Source organism: Amaranthus tricolor, chromosome 16 (genome assembly GCF_026212465.1).
Source record: "Amaranthus tricolor cultivar Red isolate AtriRed21 chromosome 16, ASM2621246v1, whole genome shotgun sequence".
Classification (NCBI taxonomy): domain Eukaryota; kingdom Viridiplantae; phylum Streptophyta; class Magnoliopsida; order Caryophyllales; family Amaranthaceae; genus Amaranthus; species Amaranthus tricolor.
In genome coordinates this window covers 10670296-10691113 of record NC_080062.1, presented here as the reverse complement: position 1 = coordinate 10691113, position 20818 = coordinate 10670296, and the positions used below count along the sequence as shown (strand labels likewise).

At 33.9% G+C, this 20818-nt stretch overlaps 1 protein-coding gene across 2 annotated transcripts; it reads right to left on the bottom strand.

The window, feature by feature from the left end:
- Window positions 1–3589: 3589 nt before the first annotated feature.
- Window positions 3590–19975, bottom strand: LOC130802375 (uncharacterized). 2 transcript variants are annotated; one of them, XM_057666354.1, is made up of 12 exons: window positions 19614–19958; window positions 15234–15422; window positions 15044–15097; window positions 11638–11748; window positions 9888–9941; window positions 9681–9743; window positions 9339–9593; window positions 7918–8064; window positions 7803–7830; window positions 5853–5923; window positions 5038–5097; window positions 3590–3963 (listed from the first exon to the last, which is right to left on the bottom strand). In XM_057666354.1, exons 1-12 carry the CDS (start codon window positions 19821–19823, stop codon window positions 3895–3897), a joined length of 1311 nt encoding a protein of 436 aa, XP_057522337.1. In that variant the 5' UTR covers window positions 19824–19958; the 3' UTR covers window positions 3590–3894. The 2 variants fall into 2 exon arrangements, with proteins under 2 accessions (XP_057522337.1, XP_057522338.1); XM_057666355.1 differs by lacking the exon at window positions 9888–9941 and having other exon boundaries at window positions 19614–19975.
- Window positions 19976–20818: the final 843 nt, after the last annotated feature.

The window sequence follows — 20818 nt, the reverse complement described above, 5'->3', positions numbered from 1 at the left end:
AGCATTTGGATATTTCTCAACTAGTGGGTGTATTTGCATATTGAAGTTCTTATTATTATTATTATCATTATTCTCAACTCCACCATTGTTGGAGAGAGTAAGTTATTCTAACTTTTACTTTTAGTTCATTGTAAGAATCATAAATGTTTTAATGTGTTGTTGTTCTTTAAACATAAGTGCGTAGTTTAGAGTTTGGGAATGTAGACAACAAATTTCTTTGCTTTGTGTGTGTGTTGATTTGTGGGGTCAGTCTACAATCTTCATGAGTAGTTACCGGTAGTCCGAGGGGCCGGGGTGTTACAAATGGTATCATAACAACCCTGCGACCGTGGCTGATTGTGTGTTCAGTGCACCTAGCGGGGGAAAAGATCTTAAAACTACGGTCCAACGAGGACGTTGTATTCCTAAGTGGGGGTGAGTGTGATACCCCAAATTTAGCTTGAAAAAGGATTGATAGACTACTCATATCAACAAGGTGCATGTTCTTTTCATGGGAGCCTATTTGCTAAGAACTCCACAATTAGGCATGCTTGGTGGACATGCTAGAAGCTTCTGATACAAGAACGAACATAAACACCAACATTAATGTCTTCCTTAATGAACCACTTGACTACTGTCCCCAGGTTGGATACTTGCATTGCTTTCAAGAAGTGTGAAAGGAGAGGAAAAGAGTCTTTTTATGTCCTGTAGATGGACAAATTGGCTTGTTGTTTAGCACACCAAAGCCGCTTATAGGTCACATCAACACCAAATAGGCCTTTCACCATCTGTCGCACCATGGAGACTCAATTGATGGGTTTTGGGCAACACAATTTCTAATTGCATTGTTAATCACAGAGGATGTCAAATGAATGTGTTCAACTGACATTGTCACTACTTAATACACAAGCCCCATGCTGTAATACCCCAGATTGAGCTTTAAAAGAGGATTGGTACATCTTCTTTTCATGATAGCCTATTTGCTAAGAACTCCACAGTTAAGTGTGCTTGGTGGAGAGCAATCTTAAGATAGGTGACCTCCTGAGAAGTTTTCCCGGACGCGTACGAGTGAGGCTAAAGTGCGTTGAAAAGACTTGTGTTGGTCTGTGGGGCCAGTCTATAGACTCCATGAGTAGTCACCGGCAGTTCGAGGGGCGGGTTGTTACATGTTTCCCTTTGTATGTGACAATTTCCCATGCAGATGAATAGGAATTCTTCCGAGCCCTTAGTTTCTAAGTACACCCGCTCTTACACTTCATGGTAAGGACAGTTTGATTGGAAGTCTCAATTTAGTACTCAACGTTCCTACGAATATGATACAATCTAACAGCTTCCAACAATGAATCTTTATATTATCAAATGTCATACCCTTTTGAAACTCTCCTTCATCGTTGTAAGTAGTATCACAAGCCCAAGACGTCCAAGAATTGTCCTCAACATGTTCATTTAGAGGGGGAACTAGAACATAAGGTGTAGCAGCAACGGTTGTTGGAATGTTGTCTAAGGTCATGCCTTTGGCTAAGGCCTTCTCATCCACACCCACATCGCCTTCAGAAGAAGCTTCAACAAATTCATTACTCTCATTACCATCATCCCAAGACAACAGCTCATTTGTTTCTCCTTAGTTAACCCTTACATCAATTGAAATTTGAAGTTGATAGGGCTCATTAGGGGGGAGAAAAGGACGATGACAAAACTACTAATATCAACAAGGTTCATCTTTTTTTCATGGGAGCCTAATTGTTAAGAACTCTACAGTTAAGCATGCTTGATGGGAAGCAATCTCAGGATGGGTGACCTCTTGGGAAGTTTTCTGGATGCGTACGAGTGAAGCCAATGTGCGCTGGAAAGACTTGTGTTTGATTTGTGGGGTCAGTCTACAATCTTCATGAGTAGTCACCGGTAGTCCGAGAGGCCGAGATGTTACAAATGGTATCATACCAACCCTGCGACCGTGGTTGATTGTGTGTTCAATGCACCTGGCGGGGGAAAAATCCTAAAACTACAGTCCAACGAGGACGTTGTATTCCTAAGTGGGGGTTAGTGTGATACCCCAAATTTAGCTTGAAAAAGGATTGATAGACTACTCATATCAATAAGGTGCATCTTCTTCATGGGAGTCTATTTGCTAAGAGCTCCAAAATTAAGCGTGCTTGGTGGGGAGAAATCTTAAGATGAGTAACCTTCTGTGAAGTTTTCCGGGTGCGCACCAGTGAGGCCACAGTGCGCTGAAAAGACTTGTATTGATTTGTGGCGTCAGTCTACAATCTCCATGAGTAGTCACCGGCGGTCCGAGAGGCCGGGATGTTACAGTTTATGTATACCCCCCAACATACTCAACAATTCCACTACTTAATCAAATTGAACTATTCCAAAAATATAGTATAGTCACACAAAATGATATAATGTCATTAATTTTTACAAAAAGACATAAAATATCAACATCATCATCAAGTTCATAAGAAAACAAGTATATTTAACAACATTTACAACTACATTTTAACAAGTGCATTCAATCATTTTCTACAAATATACATACCAAAACAACATCATTATCAAGTTCATGAAAAAAAATTATATTTCACATAAACTTTAAGTTTAAATAACATTCTCACATTTTCACTATCAACAATCATAATTCAAAAAATAAACAATAATTATCAAAAATAATTATCAAAATCAATTAACTTGTACCTTAATCAGCTAAAGATGCCCTAAAGAAGTAATGATTTGCAAATGTGAAATCTACATTTGAAAAAGTTTTAATAATATTTAAATAAACCCTTAAATTCGAAAAAAATGGATATCAAAGAAAAATTTACCTAAAATCAATGCAACTTTATGACAGAACACTTAAGTAGTCTTAAGTTGGAAGTGGATGTGAAGAATTGAAAAAGTGAAGTCGTTTTAATGGTCGAATTTCAAAGGGAAATGTGGTATTTTTTTAGGGCTTTGAAATTTGAGAATTGGGGGTAATAAGGAAAGATGAAGAAGGATGGTCGTGCTTTTGCTCCGTCTTTGTTCGCAGTCAGTAACCACGAACAAAAACTTTGGTAAAAAAAAGTCAAAGTCTTTGTTCGCCATTAGTAACAGCGAACAAAGATATTGATTTTACCAAAGTCTTTGTTCGTTGCTAATAATAGCAAACAAACTCTTTGACTTTTTTTACCTGGTCATTTGTTCATTGTTAGTAATGACGAACAAGCTCAATACCTCGCTTCGGAGCAACATACGCTTATTCTGGGAATAAAACTTTCCCAAAGCTTATTTTTTGAATTTTTTGTGAAAAAAGCTTATTTTTTTCATCTTAAAACCGAATCCAATTTGACCCGTCATTAAAATAATTTACAATTATATAAAAAACAATATGGGCGAAAAACCTGATTTCAAATCAACCCAAAATATTTAACCCGAAATCAACCCGATGACCTAAATAAACACCTTTAAATCCAACGGTGAACATATTTTAAGCAATATACAGCTAATCGGCCATAATTAGATTTTCAAAAGTACATCATCACTAAATTGTATATGATATATTCATTTGATGATTGAAGAATGAAATCAAGTTGCATCTCAACAAAAAAAAAACAAACATGCTAAACTAATATTGTAAACAACAATCACTTTAATAAAGTATGAATCAAGACTTCCCTTATTTTGAAATTAAATTTTTATTGATTTCTAAGCTTTACAAAAAATACAATGAAACTGTATAGGAATAGAAAGAATGAAATGATCATTTGTGTCTTCGAACAAAATTGGCGTCGACCCAAAATCGAATTTACCTGACTTGTGAGGTTAGGCTCCAACGGTTCAAGAAATGGATGTACTTTGCACTCAATGAATATAACCCTGTAGGCTAAAGCTTGTTGTTCCTGCCCTCTAGTGGTACTGTGAATCTATGATTACCTATTAGACATTAAAGCGAAACAGCATGACATCGCCTTCTTGAACGATGTATTCCTTCCCTTCAGACCTCAACTGCAATACATACAAATAGCAAAAATCAATGAGTTATTGCATCATATAAGTATGAGATTCTCCCTCATCCCTCTTCGCAGCTTAATGCGAGCGATGAATGTCATTTATGAGCAGTTACGTGTTGTTATTACTATAATGACAAAAAGCGCTGCTAAAGAAAGCTCTCAAACCCCTTCGATATTATGTTGATCTCTTTTTCCTGTTCAATATTAGTCATTGGTTTCTGGTTAGGGCAGACAGCCTCATGGCATTAAGAACTTGAAATGAACCACCTCATGACAGTTGGATAGCAGCATATTAAGGCAAAAGGGTTTAATATATATCTGTTGTGACTTGTTGTCCATAGTGTAATGCAACGCTTTATATCAGATTACCATGCTATACATTCTCAGAAGGTTGTGTACAGCGTAGAGGTGTTCATTCGGGTCATGGGTTGATTTTGGTCAGGAAATTTGGGTCGGGTCAAAATCGGGTCTTGTGTCCACACTCCACAGTGGTTTTTATAATTTTAAATTCATTTTGAAGTCAAATTCAGTTATAAGGTCGGGTAAATATCAAGTCCTCGAGTCTATTTTGAATGCGTCTAGTACGGCGTGAGGAATCTCGAATGACGTATCACTTTCCAATGCTGTGAAGTGTGAATGATATGATCTTAAATGGTGATAGACATGTATATGCACTTGCCAGCACTGCAATGAAATGGGACTTGCTGCTTTTATGAGTATAGGAAAACACTATTGATTTAGAACAAATTACCACTAAGTATTCCAACTTAGTCCATATAGTTTTGAAATATACAATGGAGAAAGAATAGTGTAACGTAATTCGCTAGTTAATTCGCTTTTGAATTCGCAATTCGCCCAAAATGAGCCAAGAATAGCCCAAAACCAACCATAATTCATTTTTTTTGATTCGCGATTCGCAAGGAGTTTAGTGAATCATGTGGCAGAGAAAGACAAAGGAAAATAATTTCTACCCAATGCATTCTCAGATACCAGTTCATGAAACTTGATGCATTCAAACAAGCATAGATGTTAAAATTTAGATATGTAAAGATTAATAGTATGAACTCACTAGTCCTTTCTCCCTTGCGACAGCAAGTGAGCCGGCAGCAACAAAATCATCATAAGCTACCTGAAAAATAATAGGATGAGAATTGAGATTATAAGATTTGGAATAACCTTGACAAAATGGTTTAGAAGTACTGTAGAACTCAATGAATGACGCTATGAACATTGTCAGTTGTCAAACCCTCCCCTGGTGATATCAAAGTTACCTTTGATAAGAGATTTTTTTCATCACAAATACAATTATAAATAAACTAACAAAAGAAAACGGGCCAACTTCATTCTTATCCTAGAAGTAAAACAAGAGTACCTCTGATAGTGACTGGTAGTTGATATGCAACAACTGGTTGTGCCAGTGAATTGTGCCATGCATAAGCCTAGCCCCTACACACCTAAACGTAACTTGCGGGTACAAGAAGTGTCCCAGCCTGCCCTTGGCATGATAAACCAACACATCCCGCATAGTGGGCAGGATATTAATACCCAAAAAACTAGCTAATCTCTAGTTTTATCCACTAATACGATGTTACTTCTAACTATATCTGTCCCTGATTCAGTATCATTAATCAAGGTTAATATTACTAATTAACATCAAGCTTTTCTGAATTTTCCTAGCGAATTGACCTGATCAGAAAACAAGAGTGCTACTAGAATCTAGAGTTAGGTTTAGTAATCTTATATCTTCTGTACTATTTTTTTGTTATATATCTTCTGTACTCAAGTCTCTAGAGATTGAGTTAACTTTTCCATAATTCTGCACATAATTTCCATATGCGAAGCAAAGCCATGAGAGTTGAGATAGAATCTTCCATAATTTCTTACCGTCTCAGCACGAATAAAACCTTTCTCAAAGTCAGAATGGATAACTCCAGCAGCTTGAGGGGCAGTCATTCCTGCAAAATAAAGAATATTATGCAGAGAACAAATTAGCAATAAACATAAATGGAATAATGAAGGGACATAAAAAGAATCAATCTGATATCCTAGGAACACTTTGGGTTTATACAGTGACAACACAGTCTACAGCTAACTAATTAAGAAATCATAGCGAGAAGTATAGCATTCACTCAAGGAATTCTACTTTGTAAATAATTATCTTCTTCATAATGCTCTGTAACTAATGCAAATGCAAGTGTAAAAAAAGGAATCCTTTCGGACATGAAACATAAATATTTATATCATGATATTTCTCTCTTCCAATTTCATTATCTTCTTCGTCTTCTATCATAATAATTTGCATACCTTTTTCTCTTCATATTTCAATCATGTTAGATTCTCTCTTGGGTGTGGAGCCAGGTGTGGAGGCTGCTATTAAAAATAGTGCAAAGCTTTTGAGTCTCTTTTGCTCTCACAAAGGATTCTGCAAGGCTATTTTGTTGAAAATGATGAAGCATATATTTAGAAATATAAGTTTACAGCCCGAAGTTTGTCTACAATTTCCATAATATTTAGCCAATAAAGACAATTATTTTCCTCCATTAAATAATGTTGCAAACCATATTACATTAGTTATTTATCAAAAATTGGAAAGCATCCACTATAGATCTCCGGATCCAGATTGACCCTTAAAGTTAACCTCAGTTCACCTTCTTTTTGAACCTCATTACTATTCAAAGAAGCTTAGACAATAAAATTTCAAATAGATTATAGATGACATTAGGTTACATCAGGCTGGATAAGATTACCCCTTCAAGTTAATATATCCTCTGCATGTTTCAGCCGAATTATGGGAATTTCACATTATTAATACACTCCCTTGGTCCCTCCGTTCCTCAAGTTCTTCCATGTTCCAATAACCCAGGTCCAATGAAAGAAGACAGAAAGTATGAAAGTTTTCATTTTATAGTACGATATATTACTGTGAGAGAGTGCACCTTTGGAGGGTGCATGGGTCAAGGAAGGTTAGAAATGGAAAATATGATACCAAATAACAAAAAGTATATTTTGGAATAACTCTCTGGAACTAAATTCAAATGGATAGAAAGAGCTTATAGGAATAGAGGGAGTAATTAACCATATAAACAAATGTTATTATGTATGTATGTTTGACTTGTCGCTATGTATATTTCAAAAGAAAGAATAGTTAAGAACATCCCAAACTTTGATCCATCTTCTCTAACAAATCCCACCTTCTGATTGATTTTAAATAATCCCAGCTGTTACTAGTGTCTTTGTAAAGTGGTCTTCTATGACTTTTAAAACGGTAATTTTTGGAGGGGTTTATTAATTGACCTGTCATTAGTCATTACTGACTTCCTAGCAACCTCTTTCCCTGCAATCAAGCCTGTCATTCCTACCATGACACATGACAAAAATGATTAGCGTAAGCATGCAGAAGCCTGGTGAAGTACACGCCTGTCATCCCCCTTGCACCCTCTTATTCCCTTATACTTTCTTTTTTCACCTGATATGTCCTAATCATCAAATCTTTTTATATAGCAGAAGTCTGGTGAAGCAAACATTTCAAGAAACATTTTGATGAAGGAAAAATAAATCCTGTTACCACCTTAATACATTCAGTTGAATCCTTCAAACTCTCAGGTTCTGAATGGAGAATTTGGGAGTTTAGCAAACAGAGGATCTACATTTGGTTATCTGACTGGAACCATCAACCCCCTCCACCACTCCCCTCCATATGGAGGGAAGGGGTGCAGTAAGGGATAAAAGAACCACCTTAATCATGCTCATATATTTTACAAATCATCAAAAATTCAACGTTACTAATTGTGACTTTGACGCGTACTAATATGGGGAAAACATCAGAACACTAACCTGCAAGTATCGTCCAGGCCTTTGTTTCCTGTACAAAAAAGTACGAAATGACTATTGAACTTAACGAAATAAATCTCAGTTTAAGCAGAAATAAAATTATAATTATCCCCAGCACCTTCTCTCCAGACGTAAAATATGTTCGCAACCCCAAAAGATTATAAGTTGCTCTTATAAGGTTTCCCAGACCACTCTCACCGACTCCAAGAGACTGTAAGTACTCTACTCTATCGTCTGTTGGAAGTTCTGTAAGTTCAGCCTCAACCTGCAAACAATCGCAGAAAGGTAAATTCTGAGAATAAGCAAGAAAACAAAAATGATCATTTGTCTTTGGTTGAGAAGATCCTTATTCCTTACTATCCCATCCTCCCAAAAGATTACTTGGCATAAGAAACCAATTTTTTCTTTTTTTTTTTTTGATAAAGAAAAACTTTAATGAGTTATAGGCAACCATAGAAAGCAGGTGCAAAAACATCTAATTACAATAAAACTTTCCAATCACTTCTACATAAATCAATAATAGAAAAATTCCCAAAAAAAAACCATTGGCCTTAACCCATAGGGTTGCTAATTATTTAGCCTTATCCCTAAAAAATCTAACGGAAATGATCCTTATGAATGCGCCTATTCCTTTCTGACCATATTGCCCAAAGTGTGGCTAAGATGCAGTTGAGCCATAAAGTCTCGATTTCCCTCTTCTTTCCAAAGCCATAATATTTAATCTGGAGGAAATCCTTGATACTAGCCGACTCAATCCAAGACTCGCCAACGACATTAAGCAAATTAATCCAGATCCCTCTTGCAAAATTACAATGTAGAAAAAGATGATCAATATCCTCTCTATTCCTGGAACACATGATACACCATTGTGGGCAAAGAGAGTGGTGGGGAAATCTTTTTTGGAGATATAGTATTGAGTTTGTCCAAAACCACAAGTCATGAGAAAGCTCTCACCTTGCAGGGAGTTTTAGTCTTTCAAATAAGTTTGGCCAATGGGGTGATGCCTAAAGTAAAAAGACCACGAAGTTATTAATCAGGATGGGAAGTGGATGTTATTAATCAGGAAAGAAGCTCTACAACTGACACAAATCACAATCTCTTTCAACGGGGTGATGCCTAAAGTAAAAAGACCACGAAGACTAGCTATCCCTATCACCCCGATTGTATAGCTTAACACTAATTGATTACGTTCAAAAATCAACACCACTGGTTATGAGGATTCTCTGGAGATCAATCTATATAATTTAGCAGGCGTAAGGGTCTCACAGTTTTAAGAAGTCACAGAATACTCTGCAAAAATATTGGATTGTGCAATCATTCGTACAAAAAGGCATCACTTTGTAAACAATTGACAAACCTATGGTACAAATAGCTTGTCTATGGAGATGAGGAAGTGATAATCGAAAACAAAGCCATGATCAAAAGACAAATTTTCCCAAGTAAGGCCCAAAAGCATCCAAGATCCATTAGAAGATAGAAATCAACAGAAGCATCTAAGCCACTCCAAATAAAGGTGTTAGGTTAAACTGTGTAAAAGACCTGTGCGGAAATAGTCACCACTCCAGAGTTCAAATCAGATGCAACTTTGGTCACTTCTTGGACATATGGATTATTGTCAGGATCGGCTACATCAGACTCTGCTACATTTGCAACATAGATTACTGGTTTCAAAGTCAGCAAACACAGATGCTTTACAGAATCCTTTTCAACATCAGTCAAGGAAACCGATCGAGCTGGTTTTCCATCCGTAAGGACCTGTTGAATCTTTTCTAGCGCTGATCTTTCTGCTTCTTCCTGAAGGTGGAGCAAAAAGCATCATAAATTCTTAAATAAATAAAATACATTTCAGAAGCCTAATAATGTAATATTAATTCATGTTACCTTTGCCTTTATTTGTGAATCTTTTGCCTTACTTTTCTTCAGTTTCTCAAACCTTTTTTCAATCTGCATTCCCAAAATGATACAACATCAAGAGATACCAGTTAGATCCCACACAATATTTGCTCAGCCAAAGGCCCAAGTCAAGTCAAGTTGATCAACACTTTCTTTTTAGTTGAATTAAAAAATGTACAATTTTTATAAACTTACAATGCCAAGAGCAACCAAGCTGCCAATTAAATCAAGGGTCTCTGTGGAATCTACCTTATTACATTAAAAACAGTTAAGGCAAGAGAGCTTCTTTCCAAATGTAAGAGCACTGTATGATTTAACATCATCTAAGGCAAGAGAGAGGATGAAAGAGGAGAAAAGAAAAGGAAACAACTCCAGTGATCAATGCACGAATCACGAACCAAAAAATTACACCAAAAAACCCAACCAAACGAGCAAAAAATATGCCAAGGAGCAAATCACGAATCTGAATTTGTACAACAATCAAAGCGTTTCATGAATTATGTAACACTAACACAAAAGCCAAATTAAAAAATGAGTGATATTAAAAGTTTACAAAAGTATATCAACTTGATTTAAGTAAGCGGATAAATTTTACTTCTTGTGAGACTATTATATTTAGGGCAATTTGTACCACAAAAATACACTTAGGATTCAATTACAGGATTTGTCATACACAAGGGGTTATTTGCTACATTGTAAATGTTTGAGTTAATTGTCACGTAAGGTCTAAATTTGTGGGGTTAATTTGCCACTTTTACAAATGAGATGAGAGTTCAAATTTTTAAAAAAGAGAGGTTTAAAAATAGTAGAAAAAAATATGACGTATGATTGTTTAGTTTAACTTGGAAATGCGTTCCATTTAAGCTAGTCATATATTCACAAAAAATGGAGCCAAAAAGTGACCCAAAACAAAATCTCACTACCCCAATGAGAATAATGTCATTCCCACTATTTGTAGTAAGATATACGCAACATTACTTGAATTAGTGATAACAAATAGACAATTTTCGATTGACTCTTAGTAGAAACTAGAAAGCACCATCTACAACTTCACATATGCTACACATAATTAAATGCGTCATTTTTATTAACAAATTAAACTTCACCTCAAAAAATGATGGTGCCTATCACGTTGACAAGAAACACTTTACAAACAACTCAAATTTTCTCGGGAAAAACTAGTCCAGAGTTAAGCTGAATGAGGGTCAAGCATAATCCGAATTATTATAAACTTGAGAAAGTAAAAAGAAAATAAGGCTTAGCAAAATCAACGCAAAAAAGCACTCAAACATTAATAAAATAAACCTTATTTCACTTTGGAAATTTTACTTATTACCATAGAGATTAATTTTTGATACAAACTTCTAGACATTGTAAAGTCTAATCAAATTGCATAAAAAAGAACATTTAGTGATTTGGTGTTCAACAAATATGGAATCAAATAGAGATTAGCTCAGTATGGCAAGTTATTAAAAATGTTGAGACAATCAAACCTAAGTTTGAGCTCAATTAGACTTAAACTTGGCCCACCGTTAACTCCAACCCTAGATATCAAATAACAAATCATTCATAAAATCACTAAACGCATAAAATCAGAGAGGCCATGAAACACTTAATCCTTATAAAAATCAATGAGAAGTTCCAGCTTAGAAAATCCTCTCATTTGTCTCTAAATATTACACCGACATAGCACACCTCCGTCTTTTTCTCTTTATAAATCTTTATTAATTTTTAGTGGTGGATATTACATGTGAGTCTATATTCTTCCCCTCTTTTTTTGTTTCTCTTCTCGTTTTTTCTTTAATTTATGTTTTCACCCTTTAATTATGGATCGTCGTTTTCATTAATTCAAAACGCGAATCATGGCAATCTAAGTTGCAATCGAACCTTGTTTAGGACGATTGAGTTTAATCCTAAAAGAGTTATAAAAAATATAACAAGGTACCTGATCCAAATCTGAGAAAATTAACTCTAGATTGATGACATCGATGTCCGACTTTGGGTCAACTCTTCCATTTACATGAATGATGTCATTATCTTCAAAACATCGCACAACCTAAAGACAACAATAAGCATCACTTATATTCAAAGAAATAGATATAAATATGTGGAAAAAATTAATTATCGAACCAATTAGATTAATGCAGTATTTGGAAATTTACTATAATACCCATATATTTTTAACAAAAAACATTTAAAAATCATATTTTCGATCATTTAAGTTTGAAAATATAAAGTTCAAATTTAATTAGCAGAATTAGATTTCTAATTGAAAATTTACAACTGGTCAAAGTTGATTACATTCAAATTATATATTTTAAAATCCAATTCGATCATTTATTTTTTGATTTAAAATCAACCCAAAACCTCAACCACGAATATAACCCTCATTTTCTATCATCAATCATGAAATTCTCTATCATTTTCAACCTAGAAAAATTACGTATTTTTAATTTTTATTTACTTCATCATTTGTTTCAAAATGAGCATATTTGTGATATTTATTCCCGATAACGGAAACCTGCAACCATTATGGAATCTTGTTAAGACATTGAAATTTGGGTTGATAAAAGATGGTTTGATACACTTTTAGAACATTGGGAAATTAGAAACTAGAAATTTAATAGATAGAACATTGAGTTGAATTGACATTCTTCTTAAGATAGAGATCTCGTAGTAATTGATTTTGGGATAAATGAATTTTTGGGCTAAATTGATATGTTTCAACTTTTTAAGAGGTAAATTTCAATGAACATCGCTCTAAAATCCTATTAGGTTATATTAAGTTATTATGTGAATAATGTAATGTATGATTTTATTACTGTTATATTATGTTCTATTCTAATCAAATGTCTCGTTTTCTCTTATGGTATATTAACATCAAATATCTCATCTTGTTATTGAGTAACCTTTTTTCCTGATTTATGCCCTAATCGGATCCAACTATTTATACACTTTCCATTAAATTATCAATAAGTTCCTAACTTTTTCCCTTTCTTACTCCTCTCATATGGTACCCTCCCTTTTTCTTAAGATTGTTGTCAAATCAAATAGGACATTTGATTCAAAATAAAAGAGTACTCTATTAATATTGTTTGTGCTGCAAAGAATATGTTTACACTAATTGTTATATTATTGATAGAATGTTGGTGAGGTACAATTATTAGGTTGAAATTTATTCATGAACTATCGAAATTCAACAAGTAAAAATATCTGAAGATTGATAATTCCTATTGGGACAAATAACTGAATTAATAAATTCATATAATAACAAAAGACTCAGTCTATAACTATGACATGTATGATGTTTTCCAATGGAGCTTTGAGAAATAAAATATTGTAAGGATGAATTGATTTAATATTTCATATAGTATTATGAGAATTGGTCGCATATACGATTATCATGATAAAATTTACAATCAAGAATAATAATTGAACTTAAATTAATATAATTGTATATTTTGTGTTTGATGTGTTATATGGTCACATAAATAAATGAGGAAATGACGAACAATTGCCCTTTTAGTTTGGTAGTTACTTCAACAGCTAGCTCACAAGTTATCAATTAATGTTGTTTTCATGTGGTCCGAGTTAGGAAATTCATAAAATATTATAACTATTGTTGCTTTCAGACTTGTGGTCCAAATAGGGATAATGACTGAAGTAGATTGTTAAAGGGGTTTGCCAGGCGTTCTTTATTCATATTCCTAATTAAATGAAATTAATTTGTGTATGTCATTGTTATTGCAATTTAATTGACTATGTGATTTGATTATGTAACTGCCATTGGAATTTAACTGTGATATAAATATTTTCTTTAAAACATTATAATGCAAATTATTTTATAAATTACTATTTCGCGAGATGGAGTTTGAATTACTCAGTTATTCAGATTTTAGAATCTTTTTCCTCCTTATGTCACATTCTTATTTATTTTTGCAGATGGATAGAACATCTTAGGAAGAATTATAAATAAGATTAACAATTAAAATAGTATATGAGCTTTTGTAATACAGAATTTTAGAGATTTTCATAATTGATCATTAAGGTATTTAGATAAGGAATACTTTGGAGATCGGCATATGATATAAAGTTGTGGTAATTAATTTTTTAGCCTTACATTAGTTTCTTTAGTGAATTAGTATGGCGGTAACACTCTTAAAATTTGAACTCAGTAGTAAGCTGAAGCACGTTTTTAAAAATTTCAAGGAGTTCAAATTTGAGGGTGTTCCAGTTACAGCTCAAGGCTCACACAGTGAAATAATATGTATTGATAACTGACAAGTGACGAATAAGACCCCACTAGCAATAAAGAGCAAAGAAAAATACAGAGAAGTATTAAATGAAGAGATTGCTAGTTGAAAATAGTCCAGTTAGAAGAATACCTTCAAATAATTTTGCTTTGCTATGAATGCATATACAAGAACATTTTTTACACTATTTTACTTCCCTCGTTTTTTTAGGGGCGGTGGTGGGAGGAGGGGAGTTGCTTTTTACATATGATTCTTAAATTTTGAGAGCCGAAGCATTTTAAACCTAAGTCAATCTGGTGGAATGCCAAAACCCAGTTCCAAATTTCAATTCCTACTAAATTTACATTTTTACTCTATGTATTGAGAACAAAAGTCGTTGATGCAAATTGTCTAGTTTTTCTGAAATGAGATTTATATAAGAAAATATAAATATTGTAGGCAACTCTCGATATATGTGTTTTACACTTAATATTTTGTTGATTTTACGAATGCCATATTGCGGTTGCAGATTCACTTTTCTCATCTAAGATTGGATAGAACTTTCATACTTGTGCTTTATGATATCCATAAGTTAATTATCCTATAGAGATGTCCCTTATTTCAATATAGTCAAAGATTTATAGTTCTTTGGTTTTGGATTATAATGGACTAAAGTAAAATGGCTCATTAAATTATGTACACTTCTTATTTATGTGAAGTTGCACATGACATTCTGCTACCAACGGTCAATCAAAAGCAACTTCTCAGTTAGTCTTATCACTAACAAGTAAGGTTGCGTACATCCGACCCCCAAAACCTCACCTTAGGTGGGAGCCACTTAATGGCATTGCGTAATGCAATGTTGTTGTGATTATCATTTAGAATTGGATGTTTATGGTTTCGCGTTAGTTATATGTACTGAATCTCACAGCTTCAGAATATATGTCGACATGTTGTATAAGCAGAATATTAGTTTTATATGGACACTCCAAAATCTTAATAATTCCGATGAAGCAAGCTAGAAACTTGAAAGGCTACTCGGAAGGAAACATAGTATATTGCTATGCATTAATTTAAGCCATTTTGTAATTTATCAACGGCAACATAAAGAACAAGCACCTGAAGTATGGAGTCGACTTCACGAATATGAGATAAGAACTTGTTGCCTAACCCCTGCAATAATAACAATCAGGATAGAGAAGATTTAGAAACTTGAGTTCACATATATCTACCAGCCTAGAAGAAACATTTTGGGAAACGAAATTAAAGCAAAAAAAATTGCAATACTTAAAAAGCCAAATGGACAAACCTCTCCCTGACTGGCACCCTTCACAAGTCCAGCAATATCTACAAACTCAACAGATGCAGGTACTGCTCTTTGAGATTTACTTAAATTAGAAAGCACTTGCAATCTTGAGTCAGGAACAGCAACAGTCCCTACATTTGGCTCTATCGTGCAGAAAGGAAAATTAGCAGCTTGAGCCTTCCCATTTTCAACCTGCAAAGTTTCACTTTAATTTAAGATGTCAAGGAGCAAGAGCAAAAACAGCACAGATATCAGAAATTTGACAAAATTTGCAGAATTAATGTAGAGGTTGTTAGAGTGAACACTACTAAAGACTGGTCCCTATAGGACAATTAAGAACTCACAAAACAATTTCTAAAAAAAAAAAAGAATTGAAGAATTTGAGATAGAAACCTTATAAAACAACCAAGATAAGAATAACATATAAATAGCATAGTTTGGAATTGAAAATCCCTCCGTGCGTGGCAAACTAAGGCTAACCACTCAAAATTCAAAAGAATTTCAACACAAACAATCCCAACAATTACCCATATCCTCATAATAGTCTCAAATATACTTTAACTTAAAGTAAGTCTAACTGTATAATGACTCTTTCCAAAACAGTCTCACTCACTCACCCCAATGTTTACCTAATAAACCATTTTAAAAGTCTATACCACAATATAATTTAGCATAAACACATTGACTTTTATTTTATTCCTTTCATTTTCTCATCTCCTTCCCAACCTCAGCTTCTCGCGTCTTCGAATTAGTTCAGCAAAGCTTTTTCAAGCCCTAGATAATTTGCATGAAAATTCATGGTCACCCCTCACTTCTAGTCCAAAACACCAAATCAAACCATAGTCATAGATGGAAATGCATGAAAGAGAAATTAAGCCTCAGCAAGATCAAAAAATATGGTAAAAATTTCTAGGTTTTCTAATAGCGGGAGCATGGAATAAAAACACTCCCGTTACATTACGTAACGCCTGTTATGTGACCTATTTGAGAGTTGTTGCAATGTTAAATCCCGTTATATGACGGTGAATGAATTTTCACAATTTTCACCATTATTTGTCTCATGTCAAAATTTTATTGATACCCATTAACTTTAATTATTAAGATCACTTAAAATTACTCATAATTTTAGTTGTTAAACAAAAAAAATAACTAATAAGTTATTTTATTATACATTAAAATTACCTCATATAATGCAATTATAACAGTTGTGGGCATATTATTGCATTAATAATAGTAGTTCAACAACAAAAATGCAATTATAAGTTCAAAACTCCCCTTATATGATTTATTTTCAAAAAATCATAACACATCGGCCGCCATCTGCGTTATTACTCCGTTATAATAGTTTTTGCGAAATTGCGATTGTTTCCACAAATGTACCCGCGACTTCGATTTTTTCCATGGGTGGGAGGCCAACAAAGAGGGTAAGAGAGACTTTAGTTTAAGTCACATGCAAAGAAATATTTTGATTTCAATGGGGGGCTTTCTTGAGTTATTTTATCCTTTTTATAGCATTGTTTTGGGTGGAAAGTTTTTACATGTTTTGAAATTATTTTGACAAGACGTCAAAGATAATAAAGAAAAACTCATTGTTAGTTATAAGTACGCATTTGGGTACACTCATGCACTAGAAAAATTAATATTTTGAGTACACGCAAAGTGCAATCCAAGTAAAGGAGGGGCATAGAGGCGTCGGAGACACAAAAGGAGGCGTATAGATGCATCTCTTCCTTGGGCGTAAAAGACAAAATATTTCGAACATTCATATAAATAATTTGTTGTGCACACTTTTCCTTAAGGCGAAAAAAAGACGTGCCTTAGTGCTCCTTGCAATTTCAAAAACTATGGACTCAATAATGGTGGTGACAAATGATTACATCCGAAGAAGGAAAGGCTATCATCGAATTTCTCAAATTTTCAATAGAAATTACGACTTTGATTTTGATTCCTGATCAAATTTTCAGGATCATCTTTTGTTAATCTGATCTTGAATGATACATTTATATCTTTCAAAAGAAAGTGTATCCTTTACATATATGTTTTGTGTATGTTCAGACATTGAAGTTTTTTTGGTTTCTTAAATTGATGTTGAATACAACTTCTACATTTTAACCCACTAAATAAAGATGATTTTATTTGTTGGCATTTTGAGTTTTGCTAAGCATTATGCAGTACACGTATTCTCATCTATTTTTGTTGTCACATTGGTCGGTATTTCATAATCTTGACTAGAATGTGGGTTTCGATCTAGCACTAGACGATTACAGGTGATATGAATGTGTTGCGCAATGGTAGTGATACATGGCATATCTCATATGAGTGGTGGTGCCAAGTGAGGGAGGTTAGGGAGAAGCCTTTGAGTTACAAAAGAAATACAAACAAAAACCTAACACGAGTCACCAAAATTGTTTTAGGGAGGGTGAGGTAATAGTTGAAATTATTTTGGCAAAAAAAAGCCAATAGTTAGGATTGTTGGTGTAAGCTTTTTCTAATTCTTTTGTGAAAAAGATAGTCAAGAGTTAGAATCTTAATACGCATGATTAAATTCCATCAAATTGAACCATCATGACCTTGTATAAGTTTCTAACAGTAACCAAAACTATATGAGCCACATGTCGAAAAAAATAATAACAAATGCAACAAAGTAAATGCAAAAGAAACGTTGTTGTTGTGCTTGTAATGCAAAGTAAGAATTCCAAGAAAGTAATTATGTAAAGGAAATTGGTCAAAGGAGGACAATGATTTAACCTTACACCTGACATTTATTTCCACTCATATGTAAAGTTTGCTCCAATTACTAGTTTCATATGTCCCTTTGAGTTTGCACACTCACTAATTTTGTAAGGCTGCCCCACCCATTCACCATTTGACATATTTTTACCCAAGAAAAACTCGCTTAATTGCTTAAATTCGCAAACTCATTGGATACAAAATTTTGAATTTAAATCGTATTTCCAAAACTCAAGATTAAATTTATCTAAAATCTCTTAGCTCAATCAATTCCAACCAATTACTTTTAGCTAAGATTGATGTGAATAACTCCAACAATCTAATTAAAAGAAGGTATAACACTCAATTCAAAAACATTAAATTATTACCATGTAATGCAAAAGGTAGCAAAGATAACATTGTAAAGTCACATTTTTTTCAACATATCACATGACTTATCTGTTTTGGAGCAAAGTTGTAATCAGTTAAATAACTTTATCAAATTGAAACAATCAAAAACAGTTAATATGATATGGTTTTTCACAAGGCAATTGAGTTAATGAATTCCTAAGATTCATTAATATTATTTAAAACATACTATATGATAAAAAAAAACCTTTTCCTTATGAGAAAGGTAGAACCATTCTAATTTGATGATAGATATAGTTTTATGCAAAATAAATTAATGATTTTTCAACTAAAAGTTAGAGTCACTTACGGGGTGACGGTCTTGTCTAAGTCTCCTAGCATTTCCAAGTTTGCATGATTTAGCTCATCCTTGCTCAGACTTGAATCAGGCATACCAAATGCTAAACAAGCACAACAAAATTGCTAACTTGAGTTTAAGTTGTGCACTCATGCAAAATGGTACACCATTTTTTTATATCTCCCTCATCCCACTTTCTTTACCCAAACCACTTGCACCATTTCCTTAATAAAGTAACTTTGTACCCATGAGGCAAACTAATGGATAAGGGGGAGCAAAGTAGAAGCCATTTCACACACTACGAACTACACAACCAACGTACATTACACCCTTCTTCCTAGTATAATGTTTAGATTTGTCTTCCAATTTCACCTACTTCCTCCCTCGAAACAACTTGCCCGTGTATGGCTATCCGGCAGTGCCAAAATATTTCCCCTATTTCTTATTTAGGCATATGATTTCCTACATAATTTTCTCTTTCTCCCGTAAACCAACTCTAAAATTCCAATTTCACGCCTACTACTCCTTTAAGGTCCACAAACCGCCCAAACACACCCTCCCATTTGAATCAGCAATGTTAGATTCCTACAACAACAGCAACGCCAAAGCATAATCCCAACAACAATGTTGAATTCTTATTTGGAGGAGTATTATTTGCAATTCCAACAATTTATCCTCATATTAAAGTGGGTCAAAGCCTCAAAGGAGTATACACAATTAATGTAAAATCTTGTTTGGTAATTAACTTTTTAACATATTATTAATGAATTATTTGGGTTTATTCATATAATTCTACAGCCAAGAGATCTTCAAAACAAAGATCAGACTTTGGTTTTAAAGATTCTTAACAATTCTAGGCTTACCTCAATGCTGTCAAATGTACAAACACCTTAAAGGCATAAAAGCACAATCAGAAAAACACATTTCCTATCCCTACAAAAAACAATGTAAGAGTAAGAAAGACTTACAACAGCATTGAAAAGTGTAGATTTGCCAACATTAGGAAGACCAACAATACCAGCTCTCAAACTCATGGACACTTTGAGTGCTGAAGAAGAGAAGCTTCTTCTTCTGTTGATAAGTACGCCATTAGAGAAGCATCGACTAAGAGAAACGTCTGTAGAGAGAAAGGAAGACTTCAATGGCAACCCAGAAAAATGACATGCTATTCTCGCCATTACAGATTACTCTGCTCTACAAGAATGAAGAACAACGTCTAATCTTTTCTCCTCCGACTTCACTGAACTTCCTTTGCGGGAAATTAATTTATTTTTATCTTTTAATATATGGCGTAGCGTGGTGCCGTGATCGGTCACACACTCACCCTTGCGGGGTTCAAAATGGACCAAATTTTTTGATATTTACCGATTTTTGTAAGCGAATTCGATCTGACCTGACTATAAAAATAGATTTATAATTATGTAAAGATTAATATTTAAACCGAAATGAAACACCTAACTCGAAATCAACCCGATTACTCGAATGAACACTTGACACTAATTCCCTATTAGTAGTGGAATTTTCCCTAAAATTTTCTCCTCATTTTAACGTCACCATTCTCCTCTTGATTTTACAATTTTACCCCTTACTCTTCAAAAACTCTCAACTCAATTAATACTTTAAATTCACATTCTCTTGTCCATTAAGAAGTTCACAGTGTATGAGACGGTATAACTATGAGATTAACGACCCGATATTCACCTAATTTTGTAAATAAATTCAGTTTGATGCAACTTAAAAATAGATTTACAATTCAATAATGTAAAAACCAATATGAACACAAGACTCAATTTTAAACTGACCCAAAACACATTATCCGAAATTAATTCGATGACCCGAATGAACACGTTAGTAATAGTGTCTGTCTTTTTAGAATTTCCTTGCAATTAAGAACCTTTGAAGTGTTTGGAGGGCACCACCTTTACTTAAAATGGCACTAGATGGAGAGTCGTAGATGGTAAATCAATATCAATGTGGAATGATGTTTGGTTGGGGGCAATGACACTAGAGCAGTTACCAGCCTAGTGTGTTTTCTAGGAGAACAAAAGCAAAAGAAAAATACTTAATTAAGACCGTCTCACGGTGAGACGGTTTTAATTTGGGTTAGCCTAATTTAATTTATTAAAAAAATATTTTATATTTATATTAAGAGAAAAATTATAATAAACTACCT